Source organism: Stigmatopora argus, chromosome 8 (genome assembly GCF_051989625.1).
Source record: "Stigmatopora argus isolate UIUO_Sarg chromosome 8, RoL_Sarg_1.0, whole genome shotgun sequence".
Classification (NCBI taxonomy): domain Eukaryota; kingdom Metazoa; phylum Chordata; class Actinopteri; order Syngnathiformes; family Syngnathidae; genus Stigmatopora; species Stigmatopora argus.
Genome location: NC_135394.1, coordinates 8,419,046 through 8,440,817, shown reverse-complemented (window position 1 = coordinate 8,440,817; position 21,772 = coordinate 8,419,046). Strand labels below are relative to the sequence as shown.

At 38.9% G+C, this 21,772-nt stretch overlaps 3 protein-coding genes across 9 annotated transcripts in view; 2 read left to right on the top strand and 1 right to left on the bottom strand.

Annotated features, from left to right (window-relative positions):
- LOC144078426 (guanine nucleotide-binding protein subunit beta-4) overlaps positions 1-7,904 on the top strand; it is a 17,388-nt gene extending 9,484 nt beyond the window's left edge. For 3 of the 4 annotated variants that reach the window (XM_077606479.1, XM_077606480.1, XM_077606478.1), the window contains 9 exons: positions 559-597; positions 799-905; positions 1,145-1,159; positions 2,115-2,178; positions 2,456-2,618; positions 3,293-3,359; positions 3,584-3,785; positions 3,976-4,192; positions 4,537-7,904. In XM_077606479.1, the coding sequence (XP_077462605.1) occupies positions 559-597; positions 799-905; positions 1,145-1,159; positions 2,115-2,178; positions 2,456-2,618; positions 3,293-3,359; positions 3,584-3,785; positions 3,976-4,192; positions 4,537-4,643 (981 nt within the window). In that variant the 3' untranslated portion in view covers positions 4,644-7,904. The remainder of the gene's footprint in view (positions 1-558; positions 598-798; positions 906-1,144; positions 1,160-2,114; positions 2,179-2,455; positions 2,619-3,292; positions 3,360-3,583; positions 3,786-3,975; positions 4,193-4,536) is intronic. The other variant, XM_077606481.1, reaches the window with a different exon arrangement.
- mfn1b (mitofusin 1b) lies at positions 6,086-16,927 on the bottom strand. The gene is made up of 18 exons (XM_077606477.1): positions 16,783-16,927; positions 16,170-16,322; positions 15,426-15,561; positions 15,075-15,237; positions 14,804-14,928; positions 14,573-14,681; positions 14,256-14,363; positions 13,382-13,535; positions 12,744-12,811; positions 11,205-11,326; positions 10,941-11,067; positions 10,556-10,660; positions 10,300-10,402; positions 9,925-10,151; positions 9,677-9,841; positions 9,384-9,580; positions 8,683-8,817; positions 6,086-8,470 (listed from the first exon to the last, which is right to left on the bottom strand). The coding sequence occupies exons 2-18, from the start codon at positions 16,315-16,317 to the stop codon at positions 8,401-8,403; spliced, it is 2,262 nt and encodes a 753-aa protein (XP_077462603.1). The 5' UTR covers positions 16,318-16,322; positions 16,783-16,927; the 3' UTR covers positions 6,086-8,400.
- Positions 16,373-21,772, top strand: plaat1 (phospholipase A and acyltransferase 1). 4 transcript variants are annotated; one of them, XM_077606485.1, is made up of 6 exons: positions 16,373-16,413; positions 18,697-18,909; positions 19,827-19,876; positions 20,254-20,412; positions 21,188-21,456; positions 21,575-21,772. In XM_077606485.1, exons 4-6 carry the CDS (start codon positions 20,280-20,282, stop codon positions 21,674-21,676), a joined length of 504 nt encoding a protein of 167 aa, XP_077462611.1. In that variant the 5' UTR covers positions 16,373-16,413; positions 18,697-18,909; positions 19,827-19,876; positions 20,254-20,279; the 3' UTR covers positions 21,677-21,772. The 4 variants fall into 4 exon arrangements, with proteins under 4 accessions (XP_077462611.1, XP_077462610.1, XP_077462609.1 ...); XM_077606484.1 differs by lacking the exon at positions 16,373-16,413 and adding an exon at positions 17,211-17,247; XM_077606483.1 differs by lacking the exon at positions 16,373-16,413 and adding an exon at positions 17,278-17,335.

Sequence of the window (21,772 nt, the reverse complement as noted above, 5' to 3'; positions counted from 1 at the left end):
TTGATGTGTGTGCGGGGCACGCTTGTGGGTGTGATCTTTACACGTGAGAGACTGTCTGCCCAATGTAAGACGTGGCGCACGACACAAATGTTTGTCACCGCTCTTTGTGATGTACGGTTGTGTTTGTGTTTAACCCATATAGGGCACTCTTTTAACTTCTATGCTGCCATAGAAGCCACTAGAGAAGTCTGATCCATCTTGATTGGGAGAAGTAGGCAGTAAATGATCGCCTTTCCCAGTCAAAATGGATCGGACGTCTGGCGCCAGTCAAGTGCTCTGCATAATGACCATTCACAGTCAGAACACCCTGTATAAATGAATGAGATGTCTATCGTCAATGATGGCCGATAAAATGAACAACTTTTTGATTTTTTGGTAGGGGCTGTAACCAGAGTTGATTTGTTATTATGATTTTTTTCATGTATTTTTTATTAATATGTATGTGTGTAATCTATACAGGGGTAGAGAGGTGTGTGTGTATGCATGTGTGTTATTCTTTTTCTAATCAGCACTTGCCTCACAAAGTATTAAAATATGTCTTTTTTTTTTCCACTGCAGGATGCAAGGAAAGCCTGTAGTGACTCTACTTTGTCACAGGTAATCAGCACTATATGTAGAATAACATCTCTGTATTGTTTTGTTTTTGCTGATTGGACACACACACGCGATCTAAGTGATTCATAGAATTCCTCTTTAATTAGTAGAAAGTATAACTTGTTTTGATTGTCTTTTAGTACAGCCTAGGTTCATATCTAAGTCGGGTGTAGTCTTTGACACTCCTTCCTGCGTTTTTGGTAGATCACAGCTGGTCTGGACTCAGTGGGCCGGATGCAGATGCGGACACGGCGCACTCTCAGGGGCCACCTGGCTAAGATCTATGCAATGCACTGGGGGAGTGACTCCAGGTAATGTCATCTTTTTTTCTTATGACAAAGCAAATATTAGCTCTATTAAACTTTTCATTTTCCGGCTTGCCTAGGACACGTGAATTGAATTACAGTATGTGGATATCCTGGTTCTGTAATAAAGTGTTAACTACAGTTTGCAGCATATGTTAATGTGTGTGTCAATGTTTTATGTCTATCCATGTGCCCTAAATCTGTGTCTCTGTCCGTCTGTCTCCCAATGCAATGCTCTTGACCAGTGAGGGCAGTCCCAGGTGTGGGGCTATTAAAGCTACTACTGCTTACGACCACAACTTCTACTAATATGACTAATACTAAATCACCATAAGGGAATGTCACTGGCACCTCCACTTCTACTAGCTTGTGTTAGCACAGACTTACACTCCCATTAATATTACATTAATAATGTTTCAATCCACAGAGGAATCAAACACAGCTTGTTTAATATTGCCTTAAACATGCAGTTTGGGAACATTTTGGAATTCTTGAATCACCCAGATATAGCCAGTCTAAAACAATGGTCATAAAAATGGAATGTACCAACTGCATTTTTAACTGTTTCACCAAAGTTCACTATTTGCATGCAGTCCCAACAGTGGCTTTCTATTTGTATGATGTGCATTTTGGGGGAAATCCATAACTGAAAGTTTTTATTTTTTATTTAGACTATTTTTAATATGATTTGAATGGTTGAGATGCCATTTTTTGGCATGTGTGCACCCTCTTTGTGCTCCAGCAGGGAGTTTATTTTGTACACAGCTATTGACATTTGCGCTCGGTGGCTCCCCGCTTGATTGTAAGCACAACCCCATCAAGCCGCTTCCTGTCCCTAGAGAGCAGGAAATATGAGGTCATGGTGTTTCCACATTTGCACTATTTAGGCATAGCTGTTGTCTCCTAGTCTTTTGGCTCATCCTCCTCATTTTCCTCCCATGCCAGAGTTCTAAATACTTGGGGTTCACTTTTATTTTTCTTTGCCCTTTAACCTTCCCACCTCCGGCTTTACAGTAGATGTTTATATGCTAATATTTCATCAAGGCAATGCTGTAAAAAGGAAGCCAAGAATGCCACACTTTAGATCTTTCCTACACCGAGCACGTACGGTGGCTTACTGTCATTGCTTTGAAAACACCACATGCATGAAGTGTAGATCTTAGTATTACATTGCGTGCATCCCTTGCGTCACTTTTTTCTTCTTTTCTTTTTCAGGCTTCTTGTCAGTGCCTCCCAAGATGGAAAACTAATAATCTGGGACAGTTACACCACAAATAAGGTCAGAAAATTTCTTTATATATTTATTAACTTATTTATTACCTATATATTTATGTCTTAAATGTCTTTTCCTGTATCTGCATTCTCACCTTCTTGCTACTGTGACAATGAAATTTCCTGAATACGGGATGAATAAAGTTATCCAATCCAATCCAATCCAGAAAACCTGTAACAGTGAACTGTTGTATTAAAGAACATCCCTCAATGTTCTTTTACAGTTTAAGCATTTCATCGTTTCACAACAGCATCGATAATAAAATGCCTATTGACATCCACAGATGCATGCCATCCCACTTCGCTCTTCCTGGGTCATGACTTGTGCCTATGCCCCTTCTGGAAACTATGTGGCTTGTGGTGGCCTAGACAACATTTGTTCCATCTACAGCCTGAAGACCCGCGAGGGTAGTGTGCGTGTGACCCGCGAGCTACCAGGACACACGGGTAGGCACAAAATATATCGTGCATTGTTGTTACTGTCATGAATTCTGTCCTCCTTATGAAGGTAAAAATATTGAAAAGCATGCTCAGAGAAGTAGTCGGTGAGAGACTTCCTAAATTGCCAATACGTTGTTATTCATGCCTTGTTAACTAGTAATACAGAAAAAAATGTGCTATCAGCACCCTAATTCCAATACACAGGAAAATGGTGGTTAGGGGTTGCATGCTCCATTTCGTTATACTAACAGTGGCTTGTGGAACAGATCCCAGAAAGCCGCTTGATTAAAAAATTATTCACTTGTTTCACTAGAAGGAATTTGAAATGTGTGGCAATAAACCTGGAGCTATTTGAATTAGAATTTGCAAGCCCACACCAACCCTTGGTGAGCTCTTTCTTCTAGAAGACCACTTCCTGCAGCCATCCAATGTATCGTATGTCACAATGCAGGCAAGACTGTATGTGTCTTGTTTAATCTATTTTTTACAAGAGATTCTTTGAGCAGCATAGTATGTATTTTTTTTTCTTTCAAATACCAACACTTATATACTGTGTTAGTGCATCATACTTCCCAGCTAGCAATTTGGTTTGGCACCCTTATTTAGTCTTATTTTTCTCTGTAGTCTAGAGTAATATAATTCCCCTAACTAATCAAATTTGTACATGTGTTTTCTTTCAGGTTATTTGTCCTGTTGTCGTTTCTTGGATGACAACCAGATACTGACAAGCTCTGGAGATACCACCTGGTGAGTGTGCATCTTCTGAAAGTTCCACTCGCATCTCTTCTCTTGAAGGGTGAAAAGAGGTATTCGAGTATGCTGTTTAAAAAATAAAAAATAAATCCATTCCACCTGAGATGATGTTGCCGACCGGAAACTCTTATTACCATTGGTTAATTCGCTGAGTTCATGAATATATAGTGCATGGTCCACTTGACAACAATAATAATATAACCCTATGTATCTTCCAGTGCATTGTGGGACATAGAGACAGGCCAGCAGGCCACCAGTTTCACTGGCCACACAGGGGATGTGATGAGCTTGTCTCTCAGTCCTGACTACAAGACGTTTGTGTCTGGAGCATGCGATGCCACCTCCAAGCTGTGGGACATCCGCGATGGCATGTGCAGACAGTCTTTCACTGGCCATGTGTCCGACATCAATGCAGTCACTGTGAGTATCAAAATCACGAGTGCACAAAAACGTCCTATCTTAAACACGATAAGGACGTCTACAACTGCATCATTGGTATTTGGTTTGAACTTGTATTGCTCAAAATCTTGTCTTTGACAAGATTCCATCATTTGATCGGTGTGTGAATATCCGTGAAAACATTTGTTTTCCCGTTTCCTGCTTCCCGCAGTTTTTCCCCAATGGGAACGCCTTTGGCACAGGCTCAGACGACGCCACCTGCAGGCTTTTCGACCTGCGTGCCGACCAGGAACTGATGATGTACAGCCACGACAACATCATCTGCGGCATCACGTCCGTAGCTTTCTCCAAGAGTGGCCGCCTGCTGATGGCTGGCTACGATGACTTTAACTGCAATATCTGGGACACTCTGAAAGGAGAACGGGCAGGTACGTTCACGGTGGTCTTGTTGAATGAATGGAGAAAATATTCAGCAATATGACATGCAGTATTTGCAGTAACTATACACCGGTAAGTGAAAAGTGCAAAAAGTTTAAAATTAATAATTTTAGGAAAACTACTTCATTTTCACCTTTTTGTGGGTTTATTTTCTACAGCATGTTAAACTGACCCACAAATAATGTTGAATTTATTTCCATGCCATAAAAAAACATTACCATGGCAACTTCGAAAATTGCAGAAATTTTTCAAACTTCGAGGTTAGCAAAATCAATTGTGCTGGGCCCAGCTGGCAAGTAAGGTTCGAGCTGTTGTTTGTCTTTCTTACACGCAGGCGTTCTGGCGGGTCACGACAACAGGGTGAGCTGCTTGGGTGTGACAGACGACGGCATGGCCGTGGGCACCGGCTCCTGGGACAGTTTTCTGCGGATTTGGAATTAAACGAAACCCACTCTGGTCTGTCCTCCAACAGCAGCATCTGCCAACTCCTCCCTCCACAAAACCCAACATGACTTGTGCAGGGCTGGAGCTGAAGGAGTATACTTTTTTTTTTTTTTTTTTACATTTAATTTCACCTACACAATACCTGGAATATTTGAAAATTTTCAAGAAGTCAATCAAAAACACACGAGATAAATTACTCAAAAAAATCCAAGCAAAGAAACTCAATTTAATTCTAAAATTCTGCGTATCATTTGTAAATTTATATATAAGACGGTTTATATGTATAGCATTATATGTATATGCATCATACATGCATATATATTGCTTGTTTTTTTGTGTTCGTGTTTTTTTTTTTATAACTATTTCCCATTACGTTCAGAATTTGTCAGCAATGGAAAAAGCTCCATACACGTCTTAGGAGGAAGTTTGCATTTAGTTAATGGAAAGCTACAAATGTGGCTCATAAATGTTAAAGACCCAAGGACCAGCTTTCCCAAACCAGACTTAAAACAATTACGATCAAACACAGACCAACAATTAAGGAAGCTCAAAACCCACTGTTATCATTAAGTCAGTATTCATAAATAATAACAATTTCCTGACATTTTAAATGGAATTAGCTTATTTTCCACATTGCTCCTGATGCTGTCTCACAGCACACTAGCTTGTAATCAATGTCCTTTACTTCACTATAAGCGAAAACAATACGTCAAAATTGCGGTATTTATCGCCGCCCCTTAACACTGCACAAAGCTGAAAGAAAATTCACAGAACGGAAACCAGATCAAAATAAAAATAGTGCAGCTTCAAGCATTTCTCTCTGACAATCCCGACACAAACAAAATAGAATTTGAGCTCCTTTTGAGAAAGCCTGCTCCACGACATGTTACCTTTGCAACGCAATTGCGCACAAATCAGCAGCTTCAAAGTCATCCTAATAAGACTGCGTTTGAACAGCCTTGTCAGTGGGACCCCTGGAGCACGCAAAAGCGATGTGGAGAACCACCAAGGACTGCAACAACTTTTTTTTTTATACTTTGCAAAGACAACAAAAAACAAGCACTGCGTGGACTTGAAGTCACGTGTCACTTAAAAAAACAACAACAACAACAACCGTTGAACACTTTTCAGTGCTTTGTTTTGTTTCTTTGCCCAAATACAACCTGCTAGTGGACAATGTGCAGATGAGAGACTAAGAATGCACTCACAAATTGCAATTCCGCAACTGAGCACATGTGAGTTCACTTCCAAAATGGGTGGGGCTAGAAACCTATATCTAATGCTAAAACTATTATTTCAAAAGATTGAATTCCACAAATGCTTATGATAAACAACTTTTTTTTCATGAATATAGTGTGGGAAATGGTTCTTACGGTTTCCCACCTCTGATTTACACACAACATTCCCCCTTTTTGCTTCCACTGTGGCTCTAAAGTAGGGCTTCTCAACCAATCACATTTATACTTATCACACTTCGCACATATATGCACTCTCCATGGCATTAGTTGAGATAAATGATTCGGGTTTATTGGCTTTGTAGTGGGAAGAGCATGTTATTGTTCTGCTTCTTGCAAAATGTTCTTTGTTTCAATGCATTTCTGCAATACAAATAACAAATTCATGTATAATTACACAATTACATTTTGAATTTATTTCAGAAAAGAAATATCAGCATTGAACCACACTTAGAAAATCTCTTATCTGTTTCATATACATCTGTTTAAAAAAACACTAGTAGTTGAGAAGCAAAAGAAAAAAAAAGCTTAACATTAAGATGATGGACCTAACATGTGTCATCTCAGGTGCCCATGTCCAAACAATGGACATTTTCTGCCTTACATCTTGCCTCCATCACCACCACAAAGCAAGCTCATGACTATGGACACTTTTCCACTGGCGCACTTGAAGGCACACGGTTACACTCGTGAACACTAGCACACATTTAACATCGACAAACATGAGCCTGTGCTTAATCTTTCGACTCTAGCTTTTCTTGCTTTGACACAATTCATTATTAGGCCTGCAAACACGCTCGGACTCTAAAAGACACCCTTTAAAACAATAATAATGTTAATCAAACCTGGCTAATTCCACTCACTTTGATTCCCAGTTCAAATAGATCGAGTGTGTATTTTGCTAATCTGACAGCAAATGAGTTCAACTATTTACTTTCTGGTATGTGTAAGCAGCATTTTTGAGCCAGGATGCCCACAAGGCAAACATTTAATATATCTATTTTTCTTTTCTGCAAATTATGGCGTACAACCTAACCAAGTAGATGAATAGCTTCATTTCATACTCAACTTAAACTATATATAGGTGAACAAATTTACAAAATACAGTTGTAGGAAATAGTTTTTATTAAGTAGCCAAACTAGTAGGAAATCACTGGTTCAAAAAAAATCGTTTTTGGCACGTCGTCAGCTTGTAGTCTATTTTAGCTCAAAACAGCCTTTAAAAGCCCATTCAAAGCTCCCCTTTCAAAATAATTGTCATGATAAATTTCAAAGGAAATGTATCTTATAAGTTAATAAAACAATTTAATTACTTAATCTAGTTGTAATCAGTAACATCTAATCGAATGGGACCTTGACATTACAAAAGTTATTTGACTGGAATATTTTTCAAATGACTTCATTTTACTTTGTCAGGAATGTTTTTTTTTTTGTAAGCAGCAGGCCAAGTTTAAATGGGGTGTGCCGCTACTAAGTGCATATTTTATTTTAGCGAGCTGACGACCATCGGTGCACACAAACTGTTGGTATGTGTAAAAAACATTTACATAAGGTGTTAAATTTAATTTAATGTTACTCAGTATGTTCTCAAACTTTCAGTAGTTATTTACGTTATTAAACAGTTTAAACAGCCGAAATAACAATACTGTAGTTTTCTATGTGGAAGTGTCAACCTCAGTGCCAACATAATGTATAATTTTGGGAGTTATTAAACATGATAAACACATGCAGTGCCATTACCCACCACCCCATGCCTGTCACAAATAATGCACTGCCTTTTGACTAAGTTGCTTTATCTCTTATTTATTGTTTCATGTTCTAAGCCAGTAATGACCAGGGACTTGGTGCCATGATAATTCTCTTACAGTGCTAGTTTGTGATAAATCAGTTATGGAATAATTTTTATAGTCTTTTTCACACCAGATCTTTCTTTTCTTTTCTTTTTTGTATTTGTACAGTGGCTTGGTGATACTGATATGTTGCCATCAGTTATTGTAAACAATTAAAAACTTTTGACAAAGAATGTCGTGTGGTATTTTGTTTGTTTACATTCCTATGTCAAATCACTTTTCTGATTTTAGGATTCATTTTTTATTATTTATTTTGATTCAGGAAATGCTTTCATTCAAGAGATGTTTTCATCAAATAAATTTCAATTAGATCCTATTTCTTTTGATAGTAAATGTATTTATTTTTGCTGGTAACATGCATGAACAGACTGACAGACAAATAATTCCACACAAAAATTGTCAGAAAAAGGCATATTCACAGTTTGAAGCACATTAGTGTACAAATATAGCACCCCAATTGTTGGTTAGTGGGTTAGTATTATGATACTATCGCCACATGGAGTGGACAAGTCTAAGACTTGAACCTGGTTTACAATAATAAAAATCACTTCGTCGTGGAAGTTGAGAAAATTACACAATACTATATATTCTTTATGGCTGTAAAGATTTGGAAAACCTTTGTTGAAGGATTGTTTGTGCCTTTCAAGTAGAATATTGGGAGGTTTGATCTCAATGTTGAGGCTGCAAGTACTGCTTTGTAAAGGTTTCCAACTGTTTCTCCAGTTCACTGGCTTTGTGCCTGAAGACAAGACATAGTGGAAAAGCAAGATCAAAAAGTCAGAGCGACAATAAAAAAAAGTTGTAAGTAGGAGTAAAGCCTTTATCCATTGCAAAATAAAGTCATTCTAATAAAGGGGAGTTCAATAGGAGTTTGTTTTTGAGTTATATGAACTTAGAAGAGAAGGTATGTTCTTGGAAAATGGGTCATTTAACAATATAAAATGGGTTTACCTTAGACTCTTGGAGCGCCCCTGGACACTTTCCAGCTGCTCAATGTTGACGCTCAGTCGGCGGATTTCGACCTGAAGTTCCTCCTGTGTCTTCTCCACCTCACGGCAAAGCTTCTCAAAGGTGGTCGCCATCTCCCTGTTAACGCAGTGATTCATTGTTAGTACATTCATTGTTATTTCTACAACTAGGCTAGACGCATTTCATTCAACATTTTCTGCATTTTTCCAGTAAGTTGTTAATAAGTCATTAACCATTTGTGAGGCGTTTAGCTCATTGTTTGCCATTGACCGATGCTAGACGTCCAATCCATTTTGTCTATTGTCAATGGCAGGAGATGAGTTAAATACTATGAAAACTCTTTTTTTTGGTATTATTTAGGGCCATAACTTTGTATTCATTTTAGTTTATTAATACAATAAGTTAGCATTAAGCTATAGTTGTATTTGTCCAAACAAATAATGATGAATAAAAATACGTACATACAAATTAAACTATAATATTTAAGGCCTGGTATGGAGATCTCTTTGGGTCAATGTAGGCCACACTTGTATACCAAATGTGAATATTGTGCACATAATAATAATTTTTGGTACATAAACAAGTGTGGCCCACATGACCCAAAATGTATGTGAACATCAACTCTGAATGTTTTTTTTCTTTTCATTACCAAGAAGTCATGGAAACAGTTTTGCTTCACTTACTGTTGCACTTGGTGGCTACAATTAGCACTGGTGATGCTGACAATGAGCTGCAACTTGTCAGTGGCATAGTCCACAAACTGACGCTTTAAGCTGCGTTCCTTGGCCTTAGTGGTCCACGTGAGGCGTTCGTAAAGGTACAGCAGACCATACAGGGAGCCCATCATGCCGATCAACCTCCACCCCAGCGTCCTCCATACCTTAACGCACGTGCATACGGTGACATTGTTATTAAACTAGCCTATCATAAAAAGAGGGCTCAATATCTAAATGTAATTTTTTACAAAACAACAGACCACGCCTCCGACGACGATAGCGCTCATTGACACGCGGGAGGTGAGAGATGCAGCGTTCGTTGCCATGGCGACCATGAGGTCTTCCTGTGTCGTGAGGGCTGTTTCCTGGTTGGACGGGGGCCCCGAGGAGGGGGTTGTGGCCGGGGGCAGGGCTGGTAGAGAGGCCTGGTGGGTGTGAAGGTGAGGTTAAACAATTTTATCTCAATCTACATCATATTTTTTTTGTCCCCCAACGAACCGCACAATACCTGCAGTTTCTGGTCCACCAGTTTGAGTGCTCTCTCCGCATTGACAGGTCCCAGGAAGCGATGCACTAATGCCGTCCAGCCAAAAGAGAAGCGAAACTCGATGTCCTCCTGAAAATCGTTGCACAGCGAGGCGCAGTTGAGGTTGTAACTCAGGTCCAACTTCCTGTTGGACCCGAGCATGTGAATTTGGTTCTGGCTGGCCGACGGGAGCAAAGGCAACATGCTATCTGGAGATAAGAGAACAGACAAAAGAGGAAACCGCATGTATACCTTATTGAATAGAATTTCTCCGCTTGGGTGCTATATTCGGACCCTTGATGGGTATAGGTGTCCAAGCATTTTAAAGTCTGAGTTGGCAGTGAACCGTCCTTGTACCTGTCATGAATCTCTGAATAGACTGGACGGAGGCATTGACGGCATCTGAGCAGCGGAAAGCCAGGTTCTTTCCCATTCCCTCCTCCACGTGACAGAGCAGCTCCTGTACAAAATAATAATTGAGGGAAAGCATTGTTTTGGGTGGAATAATTATGAAATGGTCAAAAACAGCCAGTTATAATAGTGAAGTAATTTTCATTCTTTGACAGTCACCATCTCAGAGCACCTTTAAAATACGAACGTGCTTGATACTTACAGATTTATAGAGCTTGAGGACGTGTGACGAAGGGTGGAAGTCTGCATGGAACTCATCCACAATCACATGAAGGCGGCAGATCTCCTCACCCATGGCGTTGGATACCTCAAGTAAGGACAAATTCCGCACAACACAACTCACAACCATGATGTTTTTGGAAGACTTTTTCATGTTGTTCACAGACTGACCAAACATGAAACTTGTGTTTGTGTGACGAGGTGAACTACACCCAAAAAGCTTTCAATTTTGGCCAATTAGGTCATCTGAATAATCCAAATAATGTAACCAATTTGACTGGATTTTGTCGGACATTTCCAAATAATTGTTTTCAATCAGCCCTCCCAGTTGGGTCTGCAGCACATTGCCATATTTGGATTCAAATTACCTTTGACTCCACATCCTCACTAATAGCCTTGATCTTCTTATTGATGTCTTCAATCAGTAGTCTGAGCTGATTCCTCACAAAGTCCAGACGGTCCATCTGATATTCCCTGTCCTCCAATGCTGCCACTCTAAACCCACAACCAAAAGGCAACCTTTAGCGCCTCATCAAAGATGTCATTAGGCAGCTCCTAGCCCACCTGAATTCCCCATTCCCGATGCTCTCCAAGTCACATCTCCTCGTTAAAAACGGCCGCGTGCGACTCACCTTTTCTCCGCCGCCTCGATGTTGATGATGTCCATGACGCACTGGACTTTTTCTGTGATCTGCTTGGCCCTGATTGTATGCTGCTCAAACTTTGTTTTCACTGCTGACTGCGAGATACACTCCTGCGAGGCCATAACACACGCATGTTACTGTGACATTTGTCAGGGCTGTAAATGGAGAGCTAATAAAGGACGAGACACACACATACACCTGCTGCTTTTTAACAAAAAAAAAGGCTAAGTAAAGGTGTGTAAATTCCAGCAGCAGAGTGTGCATCTCGCAACCTGTAGCCCCAAAGTGTCAAAAGTCACAGCAACGTGGTGGTGAAGCGTCAGCAAAATAATAAAAAACATCAAATAAATGTAATCAAACCTCGAGTAAATGAAAAGGAACATAAAAATTGGTACAATACAACGTGTCTGTCAGTGTATGATATAAGAATACTAACGCTACCAAAGATTATCTCGACTACAAACACACTGGTGCTGTATGATATGGAATGATATAAAACTGACTATGAAAATTGTGCATGTCTCTATTAATTGATTAATAATTACATTTGTGCTAACTTACAGCTATTGGTCGATAATTCGATATTTTTATTTGTTTGGTGGGTCAGTTGAATGTCAATTTGAAAATAATTGGAGTGGAAAACTTTTAAAAATTGTTGTAGAATTTTCCCTCAATAAATAAAATGCATTATATTGCAATATAAAATAACCGATTATTTTCATATTGCACAGCACTAAAATACATAAAGCCGATTAGAATGGACAGCCAAAGTGCTATTTTGGAAAAATGCGATTTATAGAAGCCATATGTGGAAATAATAATTTGAGTTTTAAACACTTGGCAGATTCTTTCTCATCATAACCTAGATTTATGTTTCCATTAATATAAATATACACTTTTTTGTCGACCAATGATAAACTTCTATATTGGTTCCACAAAACAGCGACAGAAGAACACAAGAGAAAAAATGAATGATAATTATTCGAATTAATGTTCTGACTATTAAGTATAATTTAACCCTCCCAAATAATTCCATATTGTATCGTTTTTTTAGATGTCTGATTATGTAGGTTCCATATTACAAGATATATACTTCATGTAGTTTGTTGCTGTTCCTAGTGTAAATGATCTAAACAAGGATCAAAACTTTGCAACACAAGAACAAAACCAAATCATATTAAAATGCAAAGTATATTAACGGATGCCCTCGCCTTAGTGAATCTAGACTTCAACAATGAAGACCCAGGTTGATGGGAAAAGCACAGCGAGGTCGAGAAGATCAAGGGAGCCTGTTCGAGAAGGTGCTGGATAGAAGCTAGAAGATCATCTTACTATCTGCTAGAGAGTAATATTTTACCAACGGTAGGACTTGAATTGATGCCTAACACTCTTTTCAGAGTGTGAAACGTGGTTTTGATTTTCTACGATCAGACATCTGCTCAGTGGACGACAATGCTTGATTAAAACTTGTATTTTCCAGAGCCTGAAAACAGATTCAGAATGACACACAAACACACACATACACACCTCAAACCTCCTTTCAAAGCACTGGAACTCTTTTAGTCTCTCCTGGAAGCCTTCCGCTAGAGCGCCACCTGTTGAATGGAATGAACATGTTCATGTCTTTTTTTTTACTCTTAATTGTCCATTGTATGAAGATCTGCTTTTCTCTCAGTTTTTGCTATGGAGAATAGATTGATATTGTGATTTTTCCAACTGGAAAAACTAAGTTGGACACTATTTCAATCCTACTCGAGGTTCTTGATTATTGAAATGAGTATAATGTTCCCCTCAACTTCACAATCACCATGTGTTGAGTCTTGTCTAATTGTTGCTGAACATGATTGAGTTACTAATTAGCTTGAGTAAAACACACTTATGTGCAGCTTTTATGGGTACTTTTATACTTAAAGGCTGTTGGAGCCAAAGCAAGCAGCAGCACGCTGAAAAATCCAAAGTCCAAATTTGACAGCAATGTTCCTTCCTCTGTTTAAACCAGTGTAATTGTCTTCTTCTACTTTGGGCAGGAAGGGTGGAACCCAACGGGGATTGACCCCTCAATCTCAGAACGTGCTAACCATTCTTTCACCGTGCCTCACTTCATTAACTGTCAAAATAAATTCTTGTGATTTTTCAACCGAGGTCAATAAGACCCAAAGCGTCACCTGTCTCGGGCATGCCCTGTGCCCGCTGCATTCGGGAGTTGAGCACTTCTTTGGCGGAGACGAAGAAAATGCGGTTGGGTGCCTGTTCCCGGTCAACCACCTTTAGCTCTTCAACAAGGAAGTCCACGCAACGATCTGTGTGCTGCTTTCTCACCTGGAACATTAAAATACAATACAGTAATACCTTGACATACGAGTGCCCCGACATACGTGCGATTTGAGATACGAGTAAAATTTCAAGCAAATATTTATCTTGAGATACGAGACAAATTTTGATATACGTGCATACAGCGGACGCAAGAGGCTGCTCATAAGAACATCATGGGCACTGTCTTTCTGGTCGCAACTCCCTCGTGTAATGTCTCTACGAGCACTAGGCGGAGCGTTGCATTTTTTCAGTGTTTTTTCCCGTTAGTCAGTGTGAATGGCGGAGCTTGTTCGCTAATACGAAAGGAGTGCAAGTTGGCAAGTGGCCGTGCGTGATCCTATTGTGAGGACATTTGTGTACATCATTTTGGGAATATTTTGAAGGGAAGACAAAAGCAAACAACCCTCGATAGGTTGCATCTGAAAGTCAAGGTGGAGGCGGGGCAAACACATTTCAGTACAATTAAACCACTAGTTATTTGTTACTTTGTTAATAGATGGATAATTAGAACCAATATGTTTTTCCAATCCAATATCCTGTTTTTGGTGTTTTTAAATTAATTTGTTTTTAGTTCATTTCTATGGGAAACGTTCATTTGAGTTACGAGTAAATTGACATACGAGCTCAGTCCCGGAACGCTCGTATCTCGAGGTACCACTGTAGTACGTAAAATCACGAGGAAGCCATGTGTACCTTACATCATCCAAATGATCCAAAACTACTTACATCTTCCATATATTCCGGTTCATTAGCAGAGGCGTCCCAGCGATTGTTGAGAATGAAGATGTTGGGCTTTGACAGCCGTTCGTTGACTTTGTGGAAAAAATGCTTTTCCTAAATAGTGAAGGAGCGAAAAAGGAAAATAGTGACTTAAAAAAAGTTTCAGTCTTTCTATAAAAGAGGTTTATAAACTGGGTTTGCTTTCCCTTTAAGAAGCTTTGTATCACTTTACATTGCAGAAATTCCTGCACGCACGAAGGGCAACCTCAACAGCAAGCTGTCCACTACATTATAAAATCTGCTAGCAGAAAAGGTGTCATTACCGTGTTCATGAGCGTGGATTCTGAATTAGCAACCAACACAAAGACGTCGGCATCCAGGCAAAACTTGTCAATCCAGCTGTCCAACTCTGGCGTAACATCTGTCCCAGGGCTGTTGAATGTCAGAGGTTTCATTACAACATTTTTGAAACCTGACTTGATTTCCCATTCCACAAGTAGTTACATGAAATAACGAAAGCAAAATACTATTCTAAAAATACTTAATAAATATACCTGTCTACAAGCACCAGGTCATCTCGAAGCAGTGCACACTTTGTCTTTGGCCAAAACACTCGAACGAGGCATCCGGCGTCCAAACTCTCATCCATGTGCAAAGCGTGTGCCAGCTGGTTTACAGTCTAAAAGGTTTGGTAACATGTAATAAATATGTCATGTAACATGCTGGCTTTTAGAATGTGTAAAGAAACTGACTCCATAAGAAAATGTAATATTATTATTGACATGGTAATAACGTATACCACCAATACATGAAAAGATTGCTGACCTTGATGCTCTTCTCCTCCTCTGAGCCCTCAGTCTTGAGAAAGGCCTTGTCCTCATCGGTCCCCTCTACACTCAAGAAGCAGTTTGTGGTGTGACCGATACCACTGGGCAGCACCCGGTCCCTCAGCATCGCGTTGACCACTGTGCTTTTACCGTTACTTGTCCTACGATCATACCATTCACATTAGTGAGTGATGTCCCAGGTATGTTTCTACTAAACTCCAAACTTCTTGCTTCCAAAGTTTCAAGATAAGAGATAATTGGTCTTTGTATGTATATGAAATGCACAGCAGTCACAACAAGGGTTTAACTGAATGAATTTCTCAAGATGATAAATAGAGTGTGTGTTTACCTCCCAAAAAAGGCCACTTTCATGTGTCTACGAGCCAAAACTTCCTTGATGACGGCCAGTTTATCTGCATACGCCTGGATCTCCAACTTTTGATCCAGGCTTGCAATTTTCTCCATCTGGTTATTCCCACTTGTTTCTATTTTTTTAAAGGAGTTATACAACAACAAGTTAAGTTTTTTTTTTCAAACAAAAATATAATGGGTTAAACACATCTGACCCAATGTGAACAATAACACCTAAACTGTTGCCCAATAGAATTATACATAAACACAACAATGTATTGCTGAGTCCAATCTGATGACATTTGCGGTGGGTGCCGGAGCCTATCCCAGCTGACTTCGGGTATGAGGCGGGGGACACCCTGAATTGGTGGCCAGCCAATCACAGGGCACGAGAGACAAACAACCATTCACGCTTACTGTCATATCTAGTGGCAATTTAGAGTGTCCAATCAGCCTACCATGCATGTATTTGGAATGTGTGAGGAAACCGGAGTACCCGGAGGAAACCCACGCAGCCCCGGGGAGAACATGCAAACTCCACAGAGGTGGACAGACCTGGATTTGAACCCAAGACCCCAGATCTGTGAGGCCAACACACTAACCACTCATCCGCCGGGCCGTCGATTGACATCCACTGTACCGTAATTTTCTTTTAATGGCTTTATATATATAATATGATATAATATACAATGGTTGTAGTGGCTTTACTGCTGCATAAACACATGTAAACAAGCAATCGTACCCTCCACAAACTCGCAGGTCTCCGTCACGTAATTGAGAAGCTGCTCAAATAGGTTAGTTATGGTCTTCTTGGCCACCACAAAGTGTTTCAGGGGGGAAAACTCCCCTTTGGCTGAGTCGCTGCGTCGAAGTGGGGGGGCCGCGGCCATGGCGACTGAAACACAGTAGTGGTCACAGAAGGTCAAAGTAACTCTTGTCCAACACAAAAGTGAAACTGGATTTCAACATGACAGCCATTACACTATGTGAGTAATCCGTCATTAACGTTAAAAGCATTTTGATTGTTTGTTTATATGTTTTGAGGCTGCATCAAAAAAGCTAACCCACATGTTGAGAATACGAACAAACTGTTACTTTATTTAGATCTATTTCTGATCCGGTGGATGTAAACAAGAGCGGATCGCGTAATCTCGATCATTTGACACGAAATCATGGAACGGGAAGAAATCCTACGGAGTGAAAATGACATTTCGAATTAAAATAAAACATGTTTTAACATCTGACAGTCGTACTGGGGTTAGCCTACGAGATAGTTGTTAGCTGACTGCAAACAAGCAAGCATGCATGCAGTCAAAACATTCATCGTAGCCAAATTGTATTAACGATCGCATTACCAAAGTCCTAAAACAGCCAATGTCCTCTTCTCATAACATAAACACACGAAATGCTCCTCTGAAGCAATGTTGTTAATCCCTGCTTGCGTTGGACGATGAGTTGCTGTCAATCTGGTTAACCTTCTACAGTCGTCATGTAACATCAATGCATACGTATACAAGAAACAAAGAAAAAACCTATTCAAAATAAAAGCATCTTACCTTGCTATGTGGCCTGATTCTGCAAAAAAATAAAATAAAATGTAAACAAACCTTACAAAACACGTGTATTATTTATTCATTATGCTTTATAAAACGTGATCTTAATGTCATTTTATTACCGCATTGGTATGGAGAACAATTAGCATGAAATCCGTTACAAATAATTTCCGGTTCTAGCCACGGTGAAATAGCTTGATACAATTTGGATTGCTGACAGAGGCGATATAGCCAATCCAAGAGCAAAGAATGTACCCAACCCCCTTCGTAAGCAATACATATAGTATACTAAAGGGGGCTGAGTTTATGACAAAACATTACCATCTTTCATAAATCGTCATTATTGACAGTCACAGTAGGTCTGCATGGTTTTATGTTTGATATTTACATTTTTGTCCGCATGCTTTTATGAGTAACACTCATAACCAAAATCCTATTTGCTAAAAGTTCATGAAAAGAATAATAAATACTTTAACATCTTGGAATTGACCCAAAAAAATGACTGTTATTGCCTCTTACCTCAAAATGACGTGTGAGTTCACAGAAAAAAACATTGCATCGTTTTGTTTATATCATTCATCTTTAATGCCTTTTATCCTCACATGGCTCTCAGGGGTGCCGGAACCTATCCCGGCTAGCGATAGGTAGTAGATGAGATACACCCAGAATTGGTTGCCGACCAATCGCAGATTGTAGTGTTTACATGAGCACAATTATGATCATTTCAATAATAATACTGCACAACACCGTCATCTGGTCGTCAGGTTTTTGACAACCAACCCATGGGACAACAAACCCCGCTCACTCAAATGCAGTGGCGGGCTGTGAATTTCAATTCGACGCCTTCCGTGCTATGTATGAATCAATCCAACCCCCAAAAAATATTTTATGGCTATAAAACCTTTACTGCAGCTACAGCTGTGACACATTAAAAAGCATCAAAAATAATCTCATACGATTGAAATATTATTTAGGAATATATAGCCATATTTTACTTACTAAAAATCATTATTATTTGTACACAAAATCCATCCTCCTTTCTTTCCTCATTTGGCTCTGGCTCGCTCACTCTGGTTTGGTGTCGCTAACTCGAAATCTGATTGGTTAAAGCAACAGTTTTATCGACGCTTGTATTATACAGCATAGCCTGCAGAACGGATTGTGAAGGCCTCAAGGCAGATTTCTGACCCTGGCAACAAATAATGGCTGAAATGTGATTGGTTTGATGCTCAAATATGAAAACACATCTGGAAGCAGCGCAACCAGGGGAAAAGCAATGAACGGAAGCTGACAGACAATTTGGAATTATTTAATAAGTATTCATGGACAAAACATAATTAACATCAGTCTGTAATTCAGATATTTTTTTAGGCCAGCACAGAAGGCCTTGCAGGCCATGATTGTCCACCACTGCTCAAATGTGAAAAGGAGAGAAAATGTGCTTAAAAATCAAAACAATTTTGGTGTCTCAATGCCAGTATGGCTATTTTAATTCTCCTTTTTTGGATGATTTGTTTTCAAATAGATTAATGAAGAAAATACAGACCACCATAAAAATAAAAATAAATGTATACAAGAAACAATATCCTTGAATTACAATTGATAATATATTGGGGGGCTATATAGTATGTGTAACAGGACAATGCAGGATAGGAAACGCCTCTTTTTGGTTGTGTGTTTGTTGTATAGGTTTTGTTTGCATGTGTGTGTCTTTAGTGCACGACTATCATCAGCAAGAGACACTGAACGCATTCACAGCAACCTCCGGCGACTGGTTTGGCTTTGGGACCTTGTATCAACTTCAAATTTCTTCTCACAGAAGTCGGAAGTGATCTTTCTGTTTTCTCTGACTGCTTTTATTTTATGATAATTCGTGGATCTATCATGGAGAACTAAGATGGTGAGAAAGAAAAAACTGCTTGTGTTTGAGTAAGTATTTCTCCTATTGTTTTCTTCTTTGTTAATGTGTTACTTTTATGGGCAGTTTTCCAGATTTTTACACCGCAATATAACAGATGAATTCGTTAGATCAGAATAATATTCAACTTTTCTTTTGCAAGAAATATGTGCTTGAGGACACACAATTTAAGCCTCTGTTTTGGGAAACTTCTGTATTAAGAGTTGAAATTTCATAATTTTCTTTTTTTAACTGACTTTTGTGAAATGAATTATAATTTACAATTTACACTATTATGCATTGTCATTGTTATTTAAATTAAATCTCCTTTCTGGTTTCATTATGGCCTCGTCATCTTCTATTTATTACTATTGACACCACTCCCCTGGCATCCTATATTACTTTTTTTTTTTTAAAGATAAAAGTAATAGGGTTTTTTTTAAGTCCAAGTGTTTTTCACATAACATCAAATGCACTCAAAGTATTTTTCTGTCGACTTCCCCATTGTGTCAGTGCTATTGTGGCAGCAAAAGTGTGCGTATTGTGTCTGTCTGTTTGTGTGCGTGAGAACAGCGTGTTTTTGTGTAGTGCGTGAGTACGAATGACCTTTACATGGCATACAACCAATCTAGCATTCTCTGTCCACTATTTCTTAAAAGCCCAACTCTTATACATCATAGTGTTTTACAAAAATCTTGGGTCAATTATGAATGCTCTATTGTATTTGTTTTTTTATATTTTAGCCATTATGGTGTGTAGACATTTTATGTCTGCTGACATTTAAGGTCTATACATGACGTTGTTATAACAGCAAATCTAATGGTGGATTTTTTTGTTCACAGTAGTTTATAATGTGATATGATAAATTTGTTAGAATAAAATATATATTTTTAATGTGGTGTTTATTTAGCAGTCAAGTCACTGTTGAACACTTGCTTTTCCTCATCAGAACCTGTGGAAGCATGTTATGGGATGGATAAACAACAACAAAGCTCTAGTGTAAGTTGAAATTCCTGTAAAATTTGATGGCCCTCACACACGTAATAAATTGGAATTAATCCAACATAAGAAAAGATGTTCATTTACAATTTCTAGTCCAAATTCAAAAGTCCAGCTCTATATATAATTTAAAGATTCACTATTCTAATTTCTTGAAAGGGTGATTTTGATGCTTTTATCTGTAATGGTCAAACATATAGATGAGATAAATAAACCCATGAAACTACTCTTTGCATAGTCAATCTGTATAAAACACAGTTTTGTCCTTTTTAATAAATACTGAAATACATTCTACACAGTATTCAAATATATTAAGATTCTCCTGTATTTGAAAGGATATACTAAACAAAACAAATGCCTTGATGTTACTTTTTCAGGTCAACTGTCCAAATTGTGTGTGTAGATGGCCTCTATTGACCCTGCTGACCTCTCTGGTGACCCCCAGCCTGGGGACCTCATTGAGATCTTTAGGCCGGCCTATCAGCATTGGGCACTCTACTTGGGAGATGGTTATATCATCAATTTGACACCTGTGGGTCAGTACCCTTCTTTCATCACACATATTCATTCAAGTTAGATTATATTATATTAGATTAGATATTCGGGAAATTTCACTGTCACAGTTGTAAGAGTGTGAGAATACAGACACAGGAAAATACATGTTAGACATAAATAAATAGTTAATAAATAAACAAGTTAGAATAAAATAAATAGGTAATAAATAAATAAGTTAGTATAAAATAAATAGGTAATAAATAAATAAGTTAGTATAAGAATCTGGCTTTTACAAAGTACAGTACATTTCACATTTGTGTGCATTGTGTACTTGTAACAAAGGTAAAAAATAAAAAAATAAAATTATTTGTGTAAAAGTACAAGAACATACTGTGCACATGCGCAGTCATTTGTGTACAACTCTGTAAAATAAAAAAAAATGTATTTTTTGCTGTTTTAGTTTTGTGTATTTTCTACTGTACGTGTTATATATAGTATTAACACAATACTACTACTAGCATTAAAAGGTCAATTGTTGAAGGAAGTGTTTAAGCCATGGCCTATTGTCACATAGTCTCATTTATGTTATGAAATTAGAAGCTAGCAGCAACTTTTTGTTCAGCAATAATTCAATTTATTTCAGAACGGCCAAAACAAAAATTCACAAAAGATGACTGTTTCAAAAGCAATGACAATCTGCAATTTTGGCATTTCATCAAGAAACACGAGGGTGATGCATGTAATTTGGTTTCGTAGGTCAAAACAAAACCATGTTTTCCTAAACTAAACTATGCCCTAATCCCATCATGCGTCCAGATGAGAGCCAGGCTGCCGCCATGTCCAGTGTGAAGTCTGTCTTCAGCCGGAAAGCGGTGGTGCGCATGCAACTTTTGAAAGAGGTGGTGGGAAGTGATTCCTATCGTGTCAACAATAAGTACGATCACAACCACACGCCCCTGCCAGTCTGTGAGATCATCCAGCGAGCGCAAATCCTGATTGGCCAGGAGGTTTCCTATGACCTCCTGGGGAGTAACTGTGAGCACTTTGTCACCTTGCTGCGCTACGGAGAGGGGGTGTCGGAGCAGGTGATTGTATATATATGACGTTATACAGAAAAGGAACACACAAAAAGTGTGCCAGAACATTTTTTTTGCCCTTTTAAAAAATAAAATAACCTTTTTGCTTCCTTTCTCGTGTTGACAGGCGACAAGGGCCATCGGGGCCATCAGTTTAGTCACGGCTGCAGCAAGCGCCTTCTCTGTCCTGGGATTGATCAACACTCGATCAAGAAATAGGCCCTTCTGAAAGCTGCTGCCTCAAGATATTTTCTATGGAAAGTCGGCAGCCTTGCCATACTGGGTTGCTGGTGAAAGGAATCATTAATAAAATGAAATGTGTCAA